At 48.2% G+C, this 21,588-nt stretch overlaps 1 protein-coding gene across 2 annotated transcripts in view; it reads left to right on the forward strand.

Annotated features, from left to right (window-relative positions):
• Positions 1-4,271: 4,271 nt before the first annotated feature.
• Positions 4,272-21,588, forward strand: part of COQ8A (coenzyme Q8A) — a 29,142-nt gene continuing 11,825 nt past the window's right edge. The window contains exons 1-4 of one of the 2 annotated variants that reach the window (XM_080934647.1): positions 4,272-4,375; positions 17,934-18,119; positions 20,536-20,949; positions 21,171-21,237. In XM_080934647.1, coding sequence (XP_080790773.1) covers positions 17,943-18,119; positions 20,536-20,949; positions 21,171-21,237 — 658 coding nt within the window. In that variant the 5' untranslated portion in view covers positions 4,272-4,375; positions 17,934-17,942. Of the gene's footprint in view, positions 4,376-6,714; positions 6,857-17,933; positions 18,120-20,535; positions 20,950-21,170; positions 21,238-21,588 lie in introns of those variants that run through there. The other variant, XM_080934648.1, reaches the window with a different exon arrangement.

Genomic DNA, 21,588 nt, shown 5'->3' on the forward strand with positions numbered 1-21,588 from the left:
GGACAAGACACACTGAGTTACAGGAACAAACACAGGAGATATAAAAAAGATCCTGGGCAAAATCTTTAGGTCATCTTTTTCAAATATATTCAAAGAACTGATTTGAAGCATGTCTAAAAAATAAACCAAGAAAAAAAATATGAGACTGATATACCCCAAAATAGAGACACAAGGAAACAATAATAGAATAATAGAATGTGTCGGGATTGAAAACCACGGTGAGTGAAGTGATTCGTTTACCAGTGGAGCCGAGTGACATTGGTAAGTGGGCTGGGGAAAGAAGGACCTCCCTGGACATAAGTCTCAGACACTATTCCAGCTTGGAAAAGAAGGAACACGAATAGAGCATCAACATCCTGGGATAACATCAGGGATATGAGTGTGTTGTGTTTTATAAAACGATAAGGAGAGGGATATGTTTGGTGGATGTGCAGTTAGGTGTGGGGAAGGCCACCTGGGGGGCCCATGCTGAGGCACCCCTTTCCCCTGAGGAGCTAGCCACATAGTATAGAATAGAGTTTATTCAGGGCATGGGGAGGGGAGTCAAGGGAGACAGAGAAAGACGGGGGGAGGGGGGGAAGATTAGAGGCTGGCCATGAGGACAGGAAAAGAGAGGGGGTATGGGAGAAGGGGGGTAAGGAGAGGGAAGCAGGAGCAAGAGAGCAAGAAGCAGCAGGTCATGGTAGGATGGTGTAGTGGGCAGAGATACCTCATGGCAGTGGTGGGCAAACAGACAGAGGCTCCTAGGTCGCAACACCAGTGATGTGACTTCCTCCCATCAGGCCATACTTCCTAAAGGTTTGACAACTTTCCTATGCCCACCTCCCCTTGGGACCAAGCCTTTTAAACCAGTGGTCTTTGAGAAAAACACTCACGATCCAAACTATTGAAGCCTTATTAGATTGGTTTTTGTGGAGTAGGAAAGAAAAAGAAGTTGAGACAATAAACGCGGAGAATTCTTTCAGAAAAAAAATCTATTTGTTTTGGCTTCTTTTTGAAAATGGAACAGAGAAATGTAGATGAGGGTGAAGAGCAGGAAATTTTTCTAGAGACTGACATGTTTGCTCATGGGCTTGATTCACAGTGGAGAGCAAAACGTGTGTCCTGTCTCTGCCCAATGTCTTGGAATCTTTGGTTATAGGTAAAGAGAGAGAGAGAGAGAGAGAGAGAGAGAGAGAGAGAGAGAGAGAGAGAGAGAGAGAGTGTGTGTGTACATATTTGTTTCAATGTATATACATTACAAATGTACTGGCTGGTTCGGTGTCAACTTGACACAGCTGGAGTTATCACAGAGAAAGGAGCCTCAGTTGAGGAAATCCCTCCATGAGATCCAGCTGTAAGGCATTTTCTCAACTAGTGATCAAGGGGGAAGGGCCCAGCCCATTGTGGGTGGGGCTATCTCTGGGCTGGTAGACCTGGGTTCTATAAGAAAGCAAGCTGAGCAAGTCAGGGGAAGCAAGCCAGTAAGTAACATCCCTCCATAGCCTCTGCATCAGCTCCTGCTTCCTGACCTGCCTGAGTTCCAGTCCTGACTTCCTTTGGTGATGAACAGCAATGTGGAAGTGTAAGTTGAATCAACCCTTTCCGCCCTAACTTGCTTCTTGGTCATGATGCTTGTGCAGGAATAGAAACCCTGACTAAAATATTACATAATACTGCACTAATATACAACATCCAATAGAGAAGATAAATAAAAAGAAAAGTTTTCTGACATTTAAATGTAAGTTTGGGGAACAAGTCACTAGTTAAGATGGGCCCCTACTGTCTATCATTAAGACACAGAAGGAACTCCAAGTAAGCACCTAGGAAAGCAATCCTTACTTCACCAGTTCTTACCAGCAACAATTGTATCAATACTTGGTCTGAGGCAGTGATGTACTGAGGTTGACCAGGAAGTATAGTAATGACTGAAATATTTTTGTTACACATCCTGTTGGCATTATTAGAGTTATCTTCAACGTATACTTTCTTAGAAAGTATCTTTTTAAAAAATGAGTCTGTTTTTAAAAAGTTAACTTTTAATTCTTTGTGAATTTCACATCACCCACCCCAACCCCATTCCCTTTGTACCTGCCTTCTGCCCTTGCAACCTCCCCAAACCCAAAAGACAAAAACATCTTGTTGTGTGAAGTTGTAGTGTGTGAGAGTGTGTCTCACAGTACATATCCCTTTGTTCACACTTCTTTACTTGCAAATGTTCATTGTAGTAAGCTGTAGGTCTGCTTTGAGAGCTCTGGCTTTTGCTACACCATCAATACAGGATCCTCACTGGGACTCCTCTTGCATATCCTGTTGTTGCCCCGTGTCGTGGAGAGCCTGCAGATTTGGATTTGCAGGACTGGCCCCTTTACACACTTCAGGAGTTTATTGATGGAGTAGATGTTGGGGTGGGCCAACCCAGGGCCCTGAATCGGGGCCTGGATGGTAGCTGATCTGGTCAGCCCAACTTGATCTGAAGGCCTCTAGGAGAAGACTACTATCTTCCAGACTACCCTTTTAGGAGGGTCTCAAAGCCCACCCCCACAGTGACACACTTTTCCCAACAAGGCCACACCTCCTCCAACAAGGCCAAACTTCCCAATAGTGCCAGTTTCTGGGCCAAGACTATTCAAACCATCACATCAGACAGTTCCTGGCTTGCTCTCAGCTGGTGAGGGCTCTCCCTCTCTCATGACCCTGGGGCCATCTATCCTTCCGGCCACAGGTGGGTGGCAACGGGCATGTGGGGGAATGGGACATGTCGTCTTCTTTCATGCCATCACCTGCCAGCTCTCCCATGCTCAGGCCCTTGGGGCTGGCTCCACTGTACCCAGGCAAGGTAGAGGGTACTCTCCCTAGTGTGGCAGCCAGTGAGGGCCTAAATAGGTCCAATTTTCATTTGTTCACTCCTTGCTTTTGAAGCACTCTTTGATGACATCTCTGGCCTAAGATTCTCTTCCACTACGGTTCTGGGTTATGGTTGAAGTTGGATCTTGACCATACCTAGGCCTCTGCCTCCATGATCTTTCTGTAGTGATAGGCAAAAGGGATACACATTTCTTTCCTAACATCTTTTTATTATGGAGACTTACAGAAACACACTGATACTGTGACCCCCGTACCCATCATTCTCCCTTCGTAGGTATCGAGTCATAGCTCATTCAGTTCCCCAGGCCTTTAGGATTTTGAAGCAAGCTCCATCACATTATTTTTGTCTGCCAGTAATTTGGAATGCATTCACAAAGCATAAAGACTCTTAAAAATGCAACCACAAAATTGTTCTCATATCTGGAAAAAAAGCTCCCAGAAATTCTTAACTTGTAATAATGAGGAAATCTGAGGAAGTGTGTGTGTGTGTGTGTGTGTGTGTGTGTGATCGAGAGAATAATGTTTTTAATTTTAATAAAACAGGTCATTATTCTTCTAAGGAATAAGGCCCAAATCACATCAATCTGACGAAAACAGAAAATGAGCCGCGGGAGAGGATAGCAGTTGTCTTCTGTACATTAGAGGGAAGCTGGCTGGCACTGCTGGGCAGAAGGGCTGAACTGGCAATAGAAGCGTCTTGGGAAGGCTCCAAGGCTAGGTATTTTCTCCCATTTGGTACAAAGGTGGCATGGTCCTGTCGCAATCCTATCTTCTCTGGGTAAGCAGTCCCAGCGAGCTGCTGTGAGTCAACAGAGGGACTTGGGTGCACTCCCCGGGGGCTGTTTTTCACCTTGGAAAAGGATTCCTTGTTTTGTATTGGCGCTCATAATAAGCAAGCACAATTAGTCTAAATACAGAGCTGGAGGGTATAGGGAACGTTGCTGTAACACTTCCTTAGGCCAAGTGCTTTTTGAGGAACCCAGGCAGAAGCCCTCACTGTGGCAAAACCCCAACCTCATCTAGGCTCTGGGGCGGGGGAGGGGTCCTCTGTGGTCCCAGCAAAACTTTTGAGGTCTTCCAGTCCAGGCCCCTAGGAGGCTAAGTTAGCGTCGTACGGAGGTGACCCGCACGTGGCGGCCTTGTGAACTCTTGCCAGAACGGAACCGCAGACCCACAGCACCACTTTTCCCCAAACGAGGAGAAAAGACAGCGAACTGGCAGATTAGGGACCGCAGCCCCCAACGGCGGCCTCTCATTGGTTTCTGTCATTCCACCCTCAGTCTCTATTGGCTATGAGCCGTGCACGCGGGGAGCACGCTCCCACTGCGTCCCGTGGCACTGGGGCAGCTAACAGCGGCTCAGCCAATGGGAGGGCCAGGAGGCGGGGCAAGCGCAGCGCGGCGTGCGCACGCGGGCCAGAAGGTAAACAGACCTGGAGCGCGTGAGGAGTGTGAGGAGCGCTCGCAGCCCGGGCGAGCGCGCGGAGGCGTTGCGTTGCTGACAGAGGAGCCAACTTTCCTGCAGCCGGGTAAGGCTGCCGCCTGCCCGCCCGCTGCTAGCCTCAGCACCCGGGAGTCCATTCTTGCACGTTCAAGGGACAGTGCGGCCTGGGTTGCGAGTTTCTCTTTCAGCCGAGGAGCCTCAGGGCCAGGTTATGGTGCAGCCCTTTTCCGTCCCGGGTCTGGCTCTGCAAGCAGAGGGTTGCGCGTGGCGCCGTGGGTTCCTGGAGGCGCCCGGAGCCCTCTTAGCGGGCCTCTGCGTAGTCCTCGCACGTGGCTACCTTTCTCCCGATAATGTTTCTGAGTTCCCAGACCCTGGAACTGTGTGCATCGGGCTCTGGCTGCAGTTTGAGTCAGAACTACGACTTATTTGCCTGAGACAGCTGTTGGGCTTCAACGGCTGGAGTTTTTCCTTTTCTTAGTTTCTTTTTGGTCCTTCCTCTTGCCTTTTCAGACACTGGTGGTCACACTAGCAGTTTGGGCAACTCCTGCATTCTCTTGCACAGAAGCTGTCACATAACGCAGCCAAGCCACCTTCTGAATGTGAGGGGACAGAGAACGCTGTAGGGGCGGGTCTGGGTGCTGGGACCCTTCATTGGTTGGGCTTCCTGAAGGGGCAGAGGCTGTGTGCCCACAGACATCCAATCTGGGTTGGGCTTGCAGCTCTATAGAAAATTGAGTTAGGCTCACTTGGACTTGGTGTCTGTGGAGCAGGACTCCGGAGCCGGGTGTGTCAGGCCAACTTTCTTGCCGGAGGATTTGGACTAATGATCATGCCAGGCATCTAGTTGTGCTGTGGCAGGTGGCCATGTTGGCACGGAGGCTGTTGGGAAACATTTGGAGTGAGGAAGACACTTCTGAGAAGAGGCTAGAGGGGTGTGTTGGCTTACAAGAGCAGACTGTATGACTCTGAGGGTAGTTTTGGATACTATATTTAGCCTTGTGAATGCTGAAGACAGTGGGATTGTGATCATTTTGGGGCCAGGTGACACAGAGGAAAAGCGAGGCAGGCAATCTGTGCATTCTCTCTGGGCTAATGAACCACCTAAAACAGGAGTCCCCAACTCCAAACTATAAACATGTTGGAACCAACCTTGTTTACTGTGCCTGCTTGTCTTGTGCCTTGTAGGGCGTGTAGCTGAATCCTTGGCTTGTAATGCTAGACAAAAAATAGTGACACCTTCCCCCACCCAATCCCACCAGTTGTGACAATTGAAAATGTCTCCTGGCTTTGACAAATACCCACTCAGCAACATTGGTTGAGAACTATGCAGGCAAGACTCGAGACAGGGTTGTCCCATGTTGTCAGGGACCTCTGTGCAATGTGCCCACAAGTAGTTGGGGAAGTTTAGGATAGTGTGATGTCACTGTTGTAAACAACTGGTGGAAGGCATGTGGATGGGACTTTAAAGAAACCCCAAGTGCACACAGTGGTAGGAGTGAAACTTTCCAAAGGAGACTTGGGACAGAGACCCTGTGCTTTTGTGCCTGATGAATGTGACTGTGTAGGCTCAGATTGTGAGGATGTGGAAAACTGGTAGTTTCTGCTCCTAGAAACATTGGTCGACCTGGCAGGTAAGCGCAGGAAACCACCACGATTCTTCAACAGCAAACCAACAAGGGGGCTGCCTGAATGCAGGCTAGGAGACTTTTCTGAGGGTGCACTTTTCTTATCCACATATTTTGCTTAGACTCGTGTGTGTCTTGTAATGTGGAAGGAGAACATGCCTGTGTCTGCAGGGAGTGTCTGGCTGCACACACACCACACGTATACAAGCACACACATGCAGGTGTTTTGATGCAGTGTCTGCACATACACAGTTTGTAGAATTTATTTATAGTGGGTGAGCACCAGAAACTATGTTCTGGTTCTTCTTTTGTGCAGAGCAAGAGGCTTTGTTTTTGGGTCTACTTTTTGCCTTCAGTGAAACCCAGAACTTATTAAGTCCTAAAATGATGGCTATTCAGAGAAGATGAAGGATAATGCACTAGGAAAGAAAAATATCCCAAGCCTTCACAGTGAATTTGTATTTCTGTGGGAATGTGTCAGGATTCCACAGCTAGGGGAGGGGGAACATTCCCAGGAGGGTCTTTGGGGGTGCCCTTTGTTATCCACAGAAAAAGATCTGGAAGGGAAATCACTTCCTTCTTAAGAGAGGTTTATTATTGGGAAGCTCTCAACTTGGCAGGATAATTTTCCGTGAAGAGCCATGGACACTGAGTCATTATCTTTGTCAGTTGAAACCAGAGCCGTGTGCAAAATTAGACAGGAATCTTATAAGTGTTGTCTTGGTTCGGCAACTGGAAATAGTTTTAACATTATTATTAACAGTCAAGAACTGAGGAGAGCCAGTGGGAAAGGAAGTGGGGGCAGCTCTCTAGTTGCTTGTGTGATGGGAATGGGCATGAAGGGGAGGGAGGGGGCAGCCTAGAAGGACAGGGTGACAAGTTTTACAGGTAGTGGACTCAGAGGACGCATACGACTCAGCGTGTGGACTGAATATATACAGGTAGGGTATATGGGTCAGAGTTCCAGATGGTGAAGTTGTGTAATGTTGTCAGTCCTGAAGGTAGAGGTCATAGGGGAAGGAACTAATTTGGAGGACAGTGATGATAGTATCCGACATGATGGGGCTATATTTTTCTATCCTTTTTTTATTAACATGAAATTTACACCCACTATATTCACCTATTTTCCACAAAGTTGAAAAAATATATCATTAACCACTACCACAGTCAAAGTTAGAATGGTTTTATCACCCTTGTAGCACTGGGACGCATGTGTGGTGCAGATATGGGTAACTCAGATCAGAGAGCCTACCTGGCCTGTGAATGGGGAGGCCTTGAGTAGCTCGTGGACAGAAGGAAGCAGCAGAAGGCAGTCCACAGTGGGGAGGCAGGCGGGCTAGGACCTGCTTGAGCTGGCTCAGCTGTGGAGTGTGGAACAGGTGAAGAACGGTTGCTGAAGTGAATTGCAGGGAGAGTTGTGGGAATGTGTGAGGCTGACAGGAAGTGGAGAGTTGTGGTAAGGGTAGGTTGAGTTGCACTGGCTTGCACTTCAGATGTCACAGAGGGCAGCGGGTGTGTGCTCTCTTCCTAGGAGCGCAGTGTGTACAGGAGCTTCCTTGTGTTTGTTGCAGGCAGGCTGGGCATGAGTTGTGTGATTGAAAGGAAGGGTGTATGTAAAAGGGGACATGCACAGGAAAAAGACTGGAAGAGAGGAGGCTCTGAAATGAGGGACCAAAAATTTGAAGGAGTGCATATCTGATCACTTATGTTCTAGAGTAGAAGGAGCAAAGGGGTTGTTACAGAGGGAGGAGGTCCTGGGCTAAGTATAGGACGGACAGGAACCCCCGGGGGTACTGAAATAAAAAGCGTCCCCCCACCCCCGTGTGTGTGTGTGTGTGTGTGTGTGTGTGTGTGTGTGTGTTTGCAGCAGAGAGATGGTTCTCCATTTTCTGCCCTTGCACTGCACTGGGATTTTCCTGAGGTATATAGACTCTCTGCTTGCACCTTTGTGAAGTCAGCACAGGACTGTATCTCTCCTGCTGTTTTCCTAGAATGTCTACATGGGTTCTTCCTAATTCCTTTAAGAATTATTGTCTCCAGACCTGGTTAAATCTGAAAAGATCATTTCAGAAAGAGCCCTGTGTGGCTCCTTATCACCCTTCTTTACTCTGAGTATAAAAACACTGTCTTCATTTACACATGAAGTAGGACACACTGGCTTCAGGAACAGAACCTGTGTCCCAGAAGTCACATGTAGATGGTATCTAAGCTGAAGCTGGAAACCGATCTGTCAGTCTGTCTGTCAGCCTATAGTTTGTTAAGTGTCCGGAACTAGAAGGCCTGCTGTTCACTGGTCTGGGTGGTATGTCCTGGAGACTGTTCACATGAAGTGCCAGGTGTGTGTTCGTCTCCAATCCTGGCATGGAGAAGGGAGGCAGCACAAGTTGCTGGTAGTTTGCCGGTGGTTGTCATTTGACGGTGCTCACAGACAACTCAGTTTTTTAGAAAGTGGAAAGTAATTGAATGGCTCCCTGAGATGTTGGTATCAAAGGGCGGGGTGGGCATTGCTGTGGCCAGGTTTGTTGAGAATGTTCTTCTCTTCTCACATAGACTGTCCTTTTAATAGCCAGAGCAGACTAGCTTCCTGGGCAACAGCTGCCTGCTTCCTCCGCTCTCCCCCTTCCCGCTTGTAGACAGGAATGGGATGGATCTAGGAAAACATGCTTGTGTCTGCAGACTCAAGTCAGGTTGGAGACTCCTGCAGCCTGACTCACAAAAACTGCTGTTGAAGGGCACTGGTGCCATGCCCGTGTCTGTGTGTGTGTGCTAGTGGGTAAGGGAGCTGAAGCAGAGAGCATCCTTCTCAGCACTGGCGGGAGGAGTGTCTGTGGGTGTTTATGTCCAGCATGTTTCCAGGTGTTTTAAGTTGCCAGGTAGCATGCCGAACCACCTCTCTGGGGTGGTGCTTCATACCACATTGCTAAATAAACCACCCTGGTGAGAACCAACCTTGCTTTGCCCAGCACTGCCTGTCTCCCTCACTCAGAAGTGATCCTGGACTTTACAGGGAGAGCTTTTTTTTTTTTTTTTTTTTTTTTTAAAGGTATCATTAGTTATTTATACTCTCTTTTTGCTTCCACTGGGTCTATATCAGGGTACCCAAATGGTCACACTGTTCATAATCATGCCAATTAATGCATCTAGATTCCCAGTGTATGCCATAAATACCTTAAATGTGAGGGATCTAATCTACTCTCAAGTGCAAATGAGAAAACTGAGGGACTTGTTAACTTGCAAGTTGGCAGCAGAGCCAGGGTTCAAACCAGGTGACCAGTTACAGAGGTCTTAACCTTATTGCTGGGCCACTACCTGAGCCAAATAGTTTTAATACATACAATTTTAATATATACTTTTTTGAGATAGGACTTTGTTATGTAGTTCAAAGTGGTCTCAAACTTATGATCCTCCTGCTTCAGCCTCCACAGTGGTATGGATTTATATGTACGACCAGGGCTACATCTGGCTGGAGTTCTCAGTGAGTGGTGCTGAAGACCGGCTTCTTGTGTAGGGCAGGCTGAACAGCCAGTGTGACTCTCCAGTATTTGACCACTGTTCTATAGTCAAGAAAGGCCTTGCATGAGGCTTGGGGACACCTCTTTCTGCTGCCTGCCTACCAGCGGACACCCTGTGCTCCATGTTGGTTCTCAGTGTTTGGCTGTGGCTGTGAAGGAACGAAGTGTTGATGAGGTGGTAGATGAGGTAGATGTGTAAGAGCCTGAGCCGTGGACATACAGTGCTTTTCTGTGTGGGTCGAGGAGGAGAATACAGGTGGGTCTGTACAGGGAGCTGGCATGGTGGTCTCCAGGCTCTGGCTGGTGGGTCAGTTCATTTCTTGATATCAGGCGATGAGCTTGATAGTGTGGGAGTCTTTGTTCCAGGATCATTGGCCTGTTAGGATACAGTTCTGGTGATGTCCCTGAATAATTATGGTTATAGTTTGTTGTCCTAGAATTGAACCCTACAGACTTCATCTTTGACGGGCAGAACCTAAGTATTTTGGGTTTTGTGGGCCATTGGTCTCTCTTGCAACACAACCAACAAGAACTGTGAATGGCCAGCTGTAGGAAGTACATAAGTGAGAGCACGTGGGTGTGATTCAGTACAGCTTCATCTACAAAAATAGGCAGTAGTGTTACCAGAGTTAGGGTCAGAGTTTATGCCTTGGCTGCTCTAACAAGCCAGGCTCAGCCACCCATCGTTGATAAGCCAAATTAAAAGAACAAAATAACAGTGAAAGTCAGAAAAAGGAGATTTCTTCAGTGGAAGAGATCTAGTGATCACCCCACCCCCATGCCCTGATCCCTTACCTGAGGGGAGAGCTTAAATAGAAGGCAAGAGAAGCCTACACTCAAGCTGTCCTGGTCAAGGTGTGGTTCTGCCTGTCACTGGCTGCCCACTCCTGCAACAAGGGCTGACAAGTTGCAAATAAATATTTGACAGAAAAGTTTCCTCTGTGGGTGGCTCAGGTTTTCAGCCATTTTCTTTTCTTGATGTGAAATTCCCAGGAGGATTCTAAATCATTGGAGTTGATTGTTTCCCAAGACCAGATGGCTATAGAGACGGCACAGCCGCTCTGTTAGAACACCCTCACTTCTTCCAGGCCTGCTGGTTGCTGTGAGAGTAGATATGGCCCAGAGTCTTGATGTGCTTACCCCCGGCCTTGAAGGACACTAGTCATCTTTGTCTTCCTGTTGAGAAAATATGGTCACCATACTTGTTATTTGATCTAAATGATAAAGTCCAGAGAGTTTGTGTGTAGTGTCGGCATTCATTAACAGTATCTACATTCTGGTGCAGGGCCAGTGGGGAGGAAAGGTCTGGGCCAAGTGATTTTTCTCTCCACCATTCTGAGAAGGGCAGCTGAACCTTATTCCCCAAAGTAAGATGCCTACAGGCTCTGCCTGGCAGTCAGTTAGGGGGAGGTGTCTTCTGAAGACCAGGGCTAACCAAGGGCCCAGAGCAGTGTTATTTATAGCCTTTTGATCCGTCCCTTAACCCACTCTTCGCTCTACCCTAGACAGCCACTAGAAGGATATGGAATATTTTTTTTTGAAACTACATATTCGTGTGCTTACTTAAAACGTTTTCTTCAACAACATATTTAAAGGGTTTCAAAAAACAAAGTTTTAATATTATTCAAATAATGCATGTTCTCTGTAAAAATTTTTAGAAAACAAATTTTTGAAGACTCTAACATCCCAGCAAAATTCTCATGCTTTTAAATGTTCTGTGATGACATGTTTTTCCCTCCAGGGAACATACAGTATGCTCTTGTTGGTCAATACTTTCTCTAGTGGTATTTAGGTTGCCACATTCTTAAGTTACTTCATCCTACACATATTCTGCTGTTCACTGTGTTGATTGATTTTTGTTAGCTTGACAGAGACCTGGAGTTTTCTGGGAAGGGTGAACCTTAATTGAGAAAGATCCCCATGAGATTGGCCTGTAGGCAGATCCTTTGAGGTATTGTCTCGTGATGTCTAATTGATGTAGGAGGGTCCAGTCTACTGTGGTCAGTGCTACCGCTGGCCAGGTGTCCTCCTGCCTTGTATAAGAAAGCAGGTCAAGAGAGTCCATCCGTGGTTTCTGTTTCAGTTTGTACCCCAGCTTTCTTCCTACTTTGTTAGTTCATGCCCTGGCTTCCTTAGTGGGCTGAGATGGGGTGTGTAAGGCAAACAAAATAAACCCTTTCCTCCTTGAAGGTACTTTTAGCCATGGTGTCTTTAACACAATAATAGAAAGTAATTTGGACGCTTATCCATTTCCAATAGTGTGGTGATGCCCATTTTTAGAGCTGACACCACTTTAAAAGAATGCAGTTTGAGGGATTGGGGCAGGATTTTGGGGTTGTTATCAGACAGATGGCCTGGGGAGAAGGGGCAGAGATTCTTGGTGTGGGTCCCTGTGTGGGGACTTGGGTAAGCAGAGGCTTGGCTCCTTGGTGACACCTACTGTTGCTTGCTGAAAGGAAAAACAGAGGACTGCTCTGTTCTATTTCTTTTTATTTTTTTCTATATCTAGTGTTGCATTGCCTTTGGAATTAGCACTGCAGGACATTGCTTGACCTGCAGACTGAGGCCTGGAGTTTGGTGACTGAGGTGTATCATTAATGGTCCTTGACATGTGGCTTTTAAGATACAGGCAAAGGACAAATCTAATAAACAGGGATTCAAGGATTTTGGTTCTCAAGTTTGTTTACTCTAATGCATTCTGTCTGAGTCCTTGGAGGAAATAGTCCTTACATTTTTTCCTTTTTGTCAGAAAATGAAAAATGTTAAGGTTATAATGTGACTTTTCATTTCCCTTAGAGGGTTGAAATCCACATTTATGTCCAAAGGAAAAAGAAGGTTCCTCACTGGGAAGGGGGAGAAGGCACTCACTAGCCTCATGGGATCTCCCAGAGAGGAAGAACCTTTGAAGTGATAGTCCAGAGAGTTCTTGTTGTTGTCTCTGGGGGGGCCATTGTCTTTAAGTATGATCCCTCTGGTTTCCTTCTTCAGGGACTCAAGGGAATCATGGAAAATGGACCATCTGAATGGGTTGTGTAGTGATAAAGCCAGGCTTCGGAGATAGAGCGGCAGGTGGGAGCTAGAAATGTCTCTCTGTGGAGGCCTGGTGCTCGGCATGGGGTGACAGTCACCCCTGTTTTCTTTCCCCTTTTTCTGGAAGGACCAGAGCTCTCAAAGTTGGTACGTAGCACCTTGCTGGAAACACTGAAGCCTGGGATTATGGCAGCTGTCTGTCAAACCTCCAGGTCCTTCTGCTGTCGACAGAAGCTGGAGGGAGTTGCTTCTGACTAGTTCTTGGAGTGTTTGGTTGCCATTTGTGGGTCAAAGCTGTAAGAAAGTTTGAGCCATTTTTCTCAAGCTTTGGAGGAACCAGCTAAATTCTTCTAATTTTCTAGGTATTTATTACCATAAGTACCCTTTGGTGCTGGAGGGACAGGAGTATATGCACCTGAACAGAGTGGTTCTTGTCCTGTGGCTAACAGCCTCTGACGAGACAGCTACTAGACAGATTTGGAGAGTATGTCTGTGGCTGCATTGGGCTGCATGGTTCAGGAAGCTGGGACAGATGCCCCCGAGGAGGGAGGAAATACACTTGGTTCCCTTTGCTCAAGGAGCTGAGGCCTTCAGGAGGGAGCCCCATGAAGTCCAGGAGTGGTTTAGCCACATAGTAAGCCTAAGGCTGGTGAGGCTGAGTGGGCGAGGTCAGAGAAGCTAGGAGAGGTAACTGCTCTGGCTGGCAGCCTGGGAATGCATGGGAAGGAAGGCCAAGGGGAGACAGGGTGGGGAACTGAGCTGTTTTGTGCTTGGGGTTACATGCCAAGCTTAAAGTGCTTGAGGGACCCCGAGGATGTATGTGCACCAGAAGGCTGTGCTACCTGTTCAGGAAAGGCTTCTCGGAGCCGAAGACTTCCTGAGCAGTTTCTGTTTAGGTTCTTATCCCAGCCATCCCAAATCTTTAGTGGCAACTGTGACAGGGAAGGGCATGAGAAGGGTCCACCCTGGCTTTCAGAGGTGTGAATGGCACAACTTCACTGTCCCAGAGCTAGTCTATGATGTTCTGTTATGAAGGGTATTAACCGACTCTTGGGAAATCATACACCATCTCAGCTTGCTCTTACCCCACAAGAACAGTGACAGTTTGGTATGTCCTGGCCATGAAGTGGGGTGCATATGGCTACCCTCCAGCCGGATAAAACTCCCTTCCCACCTGGGTCTTCAGTGGATGAGCATTTGATGCTTCCTCAGGTTTGTGCTTGTTGGAATCATCACAGGTTTAAAAAAGACTTTCCCGCCCACATGTCTTTCTGTATTTTGTTCAAGCCTGCATCCCCTGGGCATGTTTGTCAGTCCTGGTGACTTTATTTGAAGGTCCCCAATTTCCCAGATAACTTCCAGTCAGGGTGTGTGGCTCCAGGAGGTGGCTCTGGAAGATTTGGGGGGGGGGTGTTGGCAAATGATGGTCAGCAGGAAAACCTCCCAAAACTTGGGGGACATTGGCCTCTGGTCTGCCTGTGACTCTTTCTCAGTCTCTGTGCTCCAGAGGGCAAGCTTTATTCAAAGCAATTCTGTCTCATTTGAGACTGTCTTTATTTGCTTTGCTGATATAAATTTAACATTAGGAACAAAAGAGGTGTGTAAGAACCTGAGTCACCTGGCTGGTGGTGGCAGGATTGGGCCCATGTCTAGGCTCTGAAGATGGTATTTCACGAGGCAGTACCTCCTTTTTTTCTGCCTCCAGTGCTTCCCTGGTGTTGGTGCCCCTTATAGATGCACTTGTGTGTTGTGCTGTGGGCACATGGCTAGGACACATTGACCCAGGCTTGCAGGAACAAGCCAGGTACATCGATATGCATACCTGAAGGATGCTGGCATAGTCCCTCACTCCTGTCCTCTCCAGGTGTGCGTATCTGCTCTCTCACACAGCTTTACTTGAGGCTGTTGGATCTTTAGTTCCCCTCAGAGGAGAACATTTACCCAGGAGCAGTGTCCCCAAACCAGCAGGGTACTGTTGTCAGGGCTGGTGGAGGGCGGGGAGGATAGTGGGGCTGACATTCCCCACAAGGGTTCTAATACTTGTCCATGAAATCATGGTTCTGGTATGGTTCTCGTGTGTGAAAGGGCTCGTGGGCTTTTGATGTAAACTGTGCCATAAATGCCTCCTAAGGGTCTAAGAAAGTCAGAATGAGAGCTGTGGAAAGCAGCTTCCTGTAGTCATTTGCTCCTCACCTCCTCTTTGTTACTGGAGGTCAAAGACTCCTTGCAGAAAGCTGCCTGGACTGATAAGGCTCACTTTGTACTGTGAGGGAGGCCCAGCACAACCCTGCACAACAGGTGAATAATGTTTACCCAAGGGGGTGGCCATGGATGGCCACAGTAATCTAGAAGTCTTCATGCTCGTACAGAGTAGGCTGTGCTTGTTAGCAGGAACTGCTTGGCTTGAGGAAAGCAGAAATCTACAAGGGAATCTGGGTACAGTATCTAGGGCAGGACTTGGCACCATTTTGGAATTCACTAACATTTCATATACAGCTGTTCAGGCAGGAAAGAAAGTATGGCTCATTCTAAAACTATTTATTAACTATGTATATGCCTGCATGTGTGTATATGTTCCATGCACCTGCCTGATTGTTGAAGAGATCAGAAGAAGGCACTGGATTCTCTATAACTGAAGTTACTAATGGTTCGATCCACCATGTGGGTGCTGGGAACCAAACCTGGGTCCTCTGCAAGAGCAACAATGACTCTTAACCGCTGAACTGTCTCCAGACCCCAACTTATTTATTTTTGTAAGATGACTTATTTGGCATTTTTAGAGTAGGATATGTGAACTAAAAAGGTTTGGAAAATAACTGAAAAAGATTTCCCAATGCAGAGGCTTCACCTCATCAGTTCATTTGCTTAACATTTTCCTTTTGAGAGTGGTTTGTTTGTTTGTTTGTTTGTTTGTTTTAGCAGTGGACTTGTATCCAGGAAGCAGGGAGTCAGTGCTGATTTTTGGTGGGTCCCACAGCAGGGCCTAAAATGGCTTTAGAAATTAAACTCTCATCAGTGCAGTGGGCCAGGTAGGCTACACTGGCCCAAAATCACTCACCAGCTTTCTTCTTATGGAAGTTTAGTGTGTGGGTAGAGTATCTTAAATAGAAAGTTCAGGCAGAATTAGTGTCAGGCCTAAAGTCAAAGTCTGAACATTGTGGGTCTAGATGGATGTTTTGAGGACATTCAGTGTCAGGCAATGAGCAAAGTGAGGTTTTGTCACTGCTGTGGTCATGTTGTGTGGGAGATTTGTGTCCTGGTTTTTTTAGATGTGATTGCTTGATTTTGGGGATTCCTGGGACATAATGATGGTCTTTGGGCCACTAATAGGAGTGTGTTTCTGGTACAGATCTCTTTCAAAATCCAGCTACCTTCTCCAAGTTAACCAGATCCCTTGTGGGAGACCTGGGTAGTGTCTAGACTTCAGGGTAGTGGACAGGATGCGTCGGTGTGTGTCGAGGGTGGTGGCTGCTGTGAGTCAGGTGCTAACAGGTCTGCTTGAGCTCCAGTTGCACACTGTCTTACCAGAACTAGCTGTTTGGTTTGTGGGTTCATTGCCATTAAATCAGAGGAGTACAGAGCAGAACCCTTGAGTGTGACATGGTCGTTTTTTCTCCAAACCTACTGGCTTAGACTGGAGGGTCAGTAAGCTGTGACCGAACAGTGCCTTGTCCTTGTAAGTCAGTGAGCCAAGTGTTTGAGGAGGCACAAAATAGGTCAGGACTGTTGTACCCCAACCCCAGCTCCCAGGGCCACTGAGAAGTTGTTGGTGACTTTGGATACTTAGTTCCTTCTCTGATTCTGTTTTTCTCAGTGACAGACAGCCATGGATTGTTTATAAATATTAAGAGGTGTGTAGAAAATTTTATCCCTGTGTGTGTTAACTGCTAGTATTTGAAGAGAAAGTTACCACCCAAGGGCACATTATAAACACAGCCTTATAGCTGGCTGTTTGGTAGTAAGTTTGTGTTATAACAATTCTCCTTCTAAGGTCTTAAAGGACAGTGTATCTGTGTGTAGCTGTGTGCATACGATGCAGGTGCTGGCACAGGCCAGAGCTTTTAGGCAGTGGTATGCCACTTGCTGTGGATGCTGGGAACTGAGCTCAGGGCTGTAAGTACTCTTAACTGCTGAGTCCTCTCTCCACCCTCTTATGCATGCACATGCACGCACACATGCACACACACACACACACACACTCACTCGTGCACCCCAGTTTCTACTTTTAAATAAAGGTGTCTTTCTGCCATGCTTTGGGACTGAGCAGATTGCTGGACTCTTTGGAGTGACTAGGGCTGACATGTTCAGATGTCCCCTCATTCTGGTCAGGAGCCTTGCCAGTGCTCTTGTGTACCCTTCCCCAACTGTACCTCTCTTTGTACTGTAGTGAAAGATGGAATCCAGGTGCCCCTTGACTGTCCTCTCTCTTCTGGTGTCTGTGAGTCAGGGTCCCTGCTCAGTCCATACCTTATGCAAGTCCCAGTCTGAAGTGCCCTTCACATCCCTCTTGTGGATTTCTGACTTTCTTGTTCCTGGGACTTAAAGTAGACTCTGTGTCCCTTACTTACCTGGTCTGCCCAGTTCAGCTCTCTGCCTTGGTCACGGTGCTGCTTGCAATGGGATCTCTGGCTCTCCCTGTTTTTTTCTTTAGCTTCTAGCATGTTAACAGGACTGATCTTAACCTATAAACATGCCTCAGGGGTAGTTAATGAGCAACTAGGCCAGGCCCTAACTACACTGTGGATACTGGATCTTAGCATCTCTGACCCTGACCTACATTCAGAAATACTTTCTGCTATGGCCGGTAGAGAGGAAAAGGAGGCACACAATAGTGGCAGGCAGCAGGCCTCCACAGTGGTGTACGATTGCTTTTTCTTGCTCTGTGTGTCTTGTCTGTTCTCAGTGTTGAATTGCAGCATGAAACCCCTGGCTGACCTGTGAGTCAGGGGAGTCCTCTCAGTATTGAAGTCTGTGAGTGGCTGCCTCCCACTTTACTGGGCAATCATCAATAATTGAAAGAGGCAGGTACCCTCATCTACTGAGGCCTGAGGAGAGGCACCACTGTCAGAAGTGGGCCCCAAGGCCCTGCAAGGAACTACTCAGGGAGGGGCCATGTTTGCTTCAGCCAACCGTTGTGGTTCAGAAGGAAGAGCACTATAATAGGAGTCAGTGCAGATGCTAAGTCCTGGCTCTGCCTGAGCACTTTGACTTCTGTGCTGAGGTGTTTCAGAGGTGCTCTTGAGGCGCAGGTGAGGAAATGCTCGGGCCTTGGTAAGTGCATGGTAGTACGCAGTCATTGTTCTGGCCCCTGCTCCTCCCCTGCTGCTTCAGTTCTCTAAAGGGAAGATCAGCGGAAAAACCAAACTATTAGTTTTACCTTCTGCTCAGAGTCTGGTGGGACCTAGTCAGGGTGAGCACATATGACCCTGTGTCAGATGTGGTATCTTGTTCCCTAATTTGCCCTCTTTTCTTCCAGCCCCGAAGGATGGCTGCTATGTTGGGGGATGCCATCATGGTGGCCAAAGGCCTTGCCAAGCTGACCCAGGCAGCTGTGGAAACCCACCTCCAGAACCTGGGCCTTGGTGGAGAGCTCATCTTGGCAGCCAGGGCCCTGCAGTCTACAGCTGTGGAGCAGATCAGCATGGTCTTTGGGAACATGCAGGTGAGAGGTCCCTTCTAACAGTGGGTATGGGGTGTTGGCAGGCAGAGCTTGGAGCTTTTAATGTGATCAGGAAATGAACCAGGACACAGAAACCTGACATTCTGTCTTGTTGTAGATGAGACTTTAGTGTCCAGTGGCTGGTGTGCCCTTCTGTCTTTTTAGTGTAGGATAGGACACTGTAAGAAGACCAGGCCAAGAAGCTTAAATAACACTATTTTACTTCTCAGTTCTGGAGACTGGGAAGGCCAGGATTGAGGCTCTAGTAGATTTGGCATCTAATAAGGGACCATTTCCTGGCTCTGTGTTCATGATGTAATCACCTTCCATGTACTGTCATGCAGTGGTTTCAGATAAGCAGTCCACAGCAGGGCTCATGTAGACCAGCCTACCTCAACTTCAGCCTTTGAAGGCTCCTCCTATAGGCAAGGCTTCCTGAGCCTCAGCCAAGAGCTGCTATTACATACCCTTGTGTGTGTGCATTGCAGAGATCACCCTCCTCTTTTCTGTGCCATATCTGTCCTGTGGTATGTCCTGCTGTCATACTAGGGCAGATCAGGTTTCTCTATGAGGGGGGTGTTACTATAATAGAAGACAACAGACTGGGAGGCTTAAACAACAAGCATTTTTTTCTTTTTAAACAGTTCTGGATAAAGGTCTCATTCTTTTCTGGTTGCAAGGCTGTCCCAGTCCCCAACCTCGTCTCAGTTTTGGGTTCAGGATTCCCAGGCCTCTCCTTCCTCTGTATTCCTCACCCTATTGGCACCTCTGATTTTAATTCTTTATACCCTGTATTCTTGAGGTCTCCTACTGCTGATGTCTGTGTGCTTATTCCTGCCTGTGATTTATATCAAGTGATAGGGGAGAATCTTGGTCCTGGTATTGAGGTTGTGTGGTGGGTGGTGGTCCTGTAGAAAGCCTGGGAGGTGAGCTTGCTCCACTGCTCCGGGTCACTCCAAATTAAGACTGTATTCTAGACTGTTCTTCTCCACCAGTGTGTGAGCTCCCACTCATTGTAGAGACACTTGAGACAGAAGATGGATAACTCACTGTCATAGAGGAGGCCCGTGGGCACAGCGGCCACCTGGGCTCCCTTCAGTCCCTAATGCTTAGGTTTGTGCTGCTTTTCTCCATCTCGGAGGTCTTAGGGATCTGATTGCTCTGGGAGCCCGTATGCCTCTCATCCACACATTTCATCAGGTGCTTGCAGAGGCTGGGGACCTTCGGGCACTAGGGGTCCTTTGCTGCTTGTAGGAGCCCTCAGCTACCGTATAGCAGTCATACAAGACTAGGGAGGTTATCATGGGAGTTATGGGACAGGAGGGGATTCTGACCCAGCCTCATCAGACTAGGCCTTTCCTGGCTGTAGAGAAGTCCCCAGGTCCCAGTGTGCTGTGTTTCTTGTACTCTGGGACTTTGGGCAGCAGGGTTAGCCTTGGCTCTGGACCCCTGCTCTCCTGCCTCTTGACTTCTGCCCTGTACTGGACACATCAGCTCTCATTTCGCATTGCAATATGAGTAGCACCTAGTCTACCTACTTTCTAGGAGAGCAGGCTTTAGTCCTCAGGGCATCTCCAGTAGCTGCTCACGGGGCTGTGGGTCTCCCTGTGTGGCTGTATGACATGTAGACAGCATGTAGGCCGTGTCATTTACTCAGATTTCATTTGGACCAGAGAACATGGCCATAGGCCTGCCTCCCCCTCCATCTCTAGGACACAGTGCTATTTAATTATAGCCTTTACCAGCAGTTTCTGTGACCTTGGGTGTAACTGCTGTCTGACAGTGGGAGCCCTATTTTCAGATGTAGAAGTCACTGAGAGTGGTTAGGAACTTGTTCAAGTTCATTCCAGGTTAGAAATTAGAACTAATCTGGGCTTGAAGGTTGAAGCTATAATGTATAAAGGAAACATGGGTTGTCCTCTGTGCCTTTTCTCTGTATCTCAGGCTGGCAAGGACCATATCTGCATGCCGGGATGGTGGTGGGCTTTGTCTGCCCTGAGGTGCTGCCACCCTGTGCTTCCCACCTGTGCTCTCCTTCCGTCGCTTGCCGGTCTTCGGCTTATGTTTCTGCAGGCTTTCCTCATCTTTTGTCCTGGCTTCTCTCCTAAAAGCCTCATGGGCTCAGTGCTGGCCCCGCTTTATAGATGGGGAACCTGTTGCTACAGTCATGCTCATCTTCCCTGGCCCTGCTTGGGCCAGTCATAGGTGCCTGGTGGCATGTAGCTTCCTGCCTGAGATCACACAGCAGGGTTCTAGAAGAAGCATGTGACAGCTAGTTGCTGCCTCCTAGGCTTTGAAGTGGACCTCAGGTCTTAGGTAGCATCACCTTTGGAGGGCTAGAGAGGGCTGACTGGCAGTCACATGCAAGTACCCTCACCTGACCAGTCCTGCCCCTCACGCTGGCTTTTGTTCTCTTCAGGGTCAGGAGAAGCATGACGATTCATATGCCACTGAGAACTTCGAAGATCTGGAAGCCGAAGTTCAGTTCTCAACACCACAGGCAGCCGGAACCTCCCCGGACTTCTCTGCAGCCTCTTCCCCGGACCAATCACTGTCTTCATCCCTGGGTCACGCCCACAGTGAGGGCCCAGCTCCTGCCTATGTTTCCAGTGGACCTTTCAGGGAAGCTGGGCTCTCTGGACAGGCCATATCTCCTATGGGCAGAGTCAATGGAAGGCTCTTTGTAGATTACAGAGACTTGTTCTTGGCCAGCAGCAGCCATCGAAGATTCTTCCACCAGGACCAGTCTCCTGTGGGAGGCCTCACGGCTGAAGATATTGAAAAGGCCCGGCAGGCCAAGGCTCGCCCTGAGGGCAAGCCACATAAGCAGATGGTAGGTCTGAGAGGCATCATTTAAGTGGGGCTGGTGCTGGCCCTCATCTTGCCTTCCCCTCAGCCCCCTGGATGCTCTGACTTTAGAAATACATGGAAGCCATCTTGTGCAGTTCTGCCAGTGGGCGTGGAGAGGGGAGCGACAGACAGCATGAGCCTCAGACTGTCTGTCTTGTTCATTAGCCCTGTCGATCCTATAGGTCTTTTTGTTTTTCCCTCCAGCTCAGTGAGCGGGCTCGGGAGCGCAAGGTGCCAGTTACCCGGATTGGGCGGTTGGCCAACTTTGGAGGTGAGGTGGTTACGTACCCTCTGCTGCCCTTCCTCTGCTGCCCTGCCCTGTTAGTACTGTTCCAGTGGAGGTGGCCACTGTACATAAAGGTGGAAGTGGTTGGGGATCCAGCAGTGCCCCAGAATTGGGTGGTTGCCCATGAGGTAGCTGTTGAGGGTCTGGGTTTTCCCATGGGCGATGACCTGGTTACTGGATTCCAGCCTCATCTTGGCTTATCCCTGGGGCTGGTGTGTGACTGAGTCTTGTCATGAGCTACAGCTTAGACTATTTGGCGGGTCCTTCTTGGGGCAGTCTTTGCTGGAAGGAGACCGGCCTTGAGTACAGACACCTCACTGGGCCCTTTAGGTAGAG

This window comes from Micromys minutus (assembly GCF_963924665.1).
Source record: "Micromys minutus genome assembly, chromosome: 1".
In the NCBI taxonomy this organism is placed as follows: domain Eukaryota; kingdom Metazoa; phylum Chordata; class Mammalia; order Rodentia; family Muridae; genus Micromys; species Micromys minutus.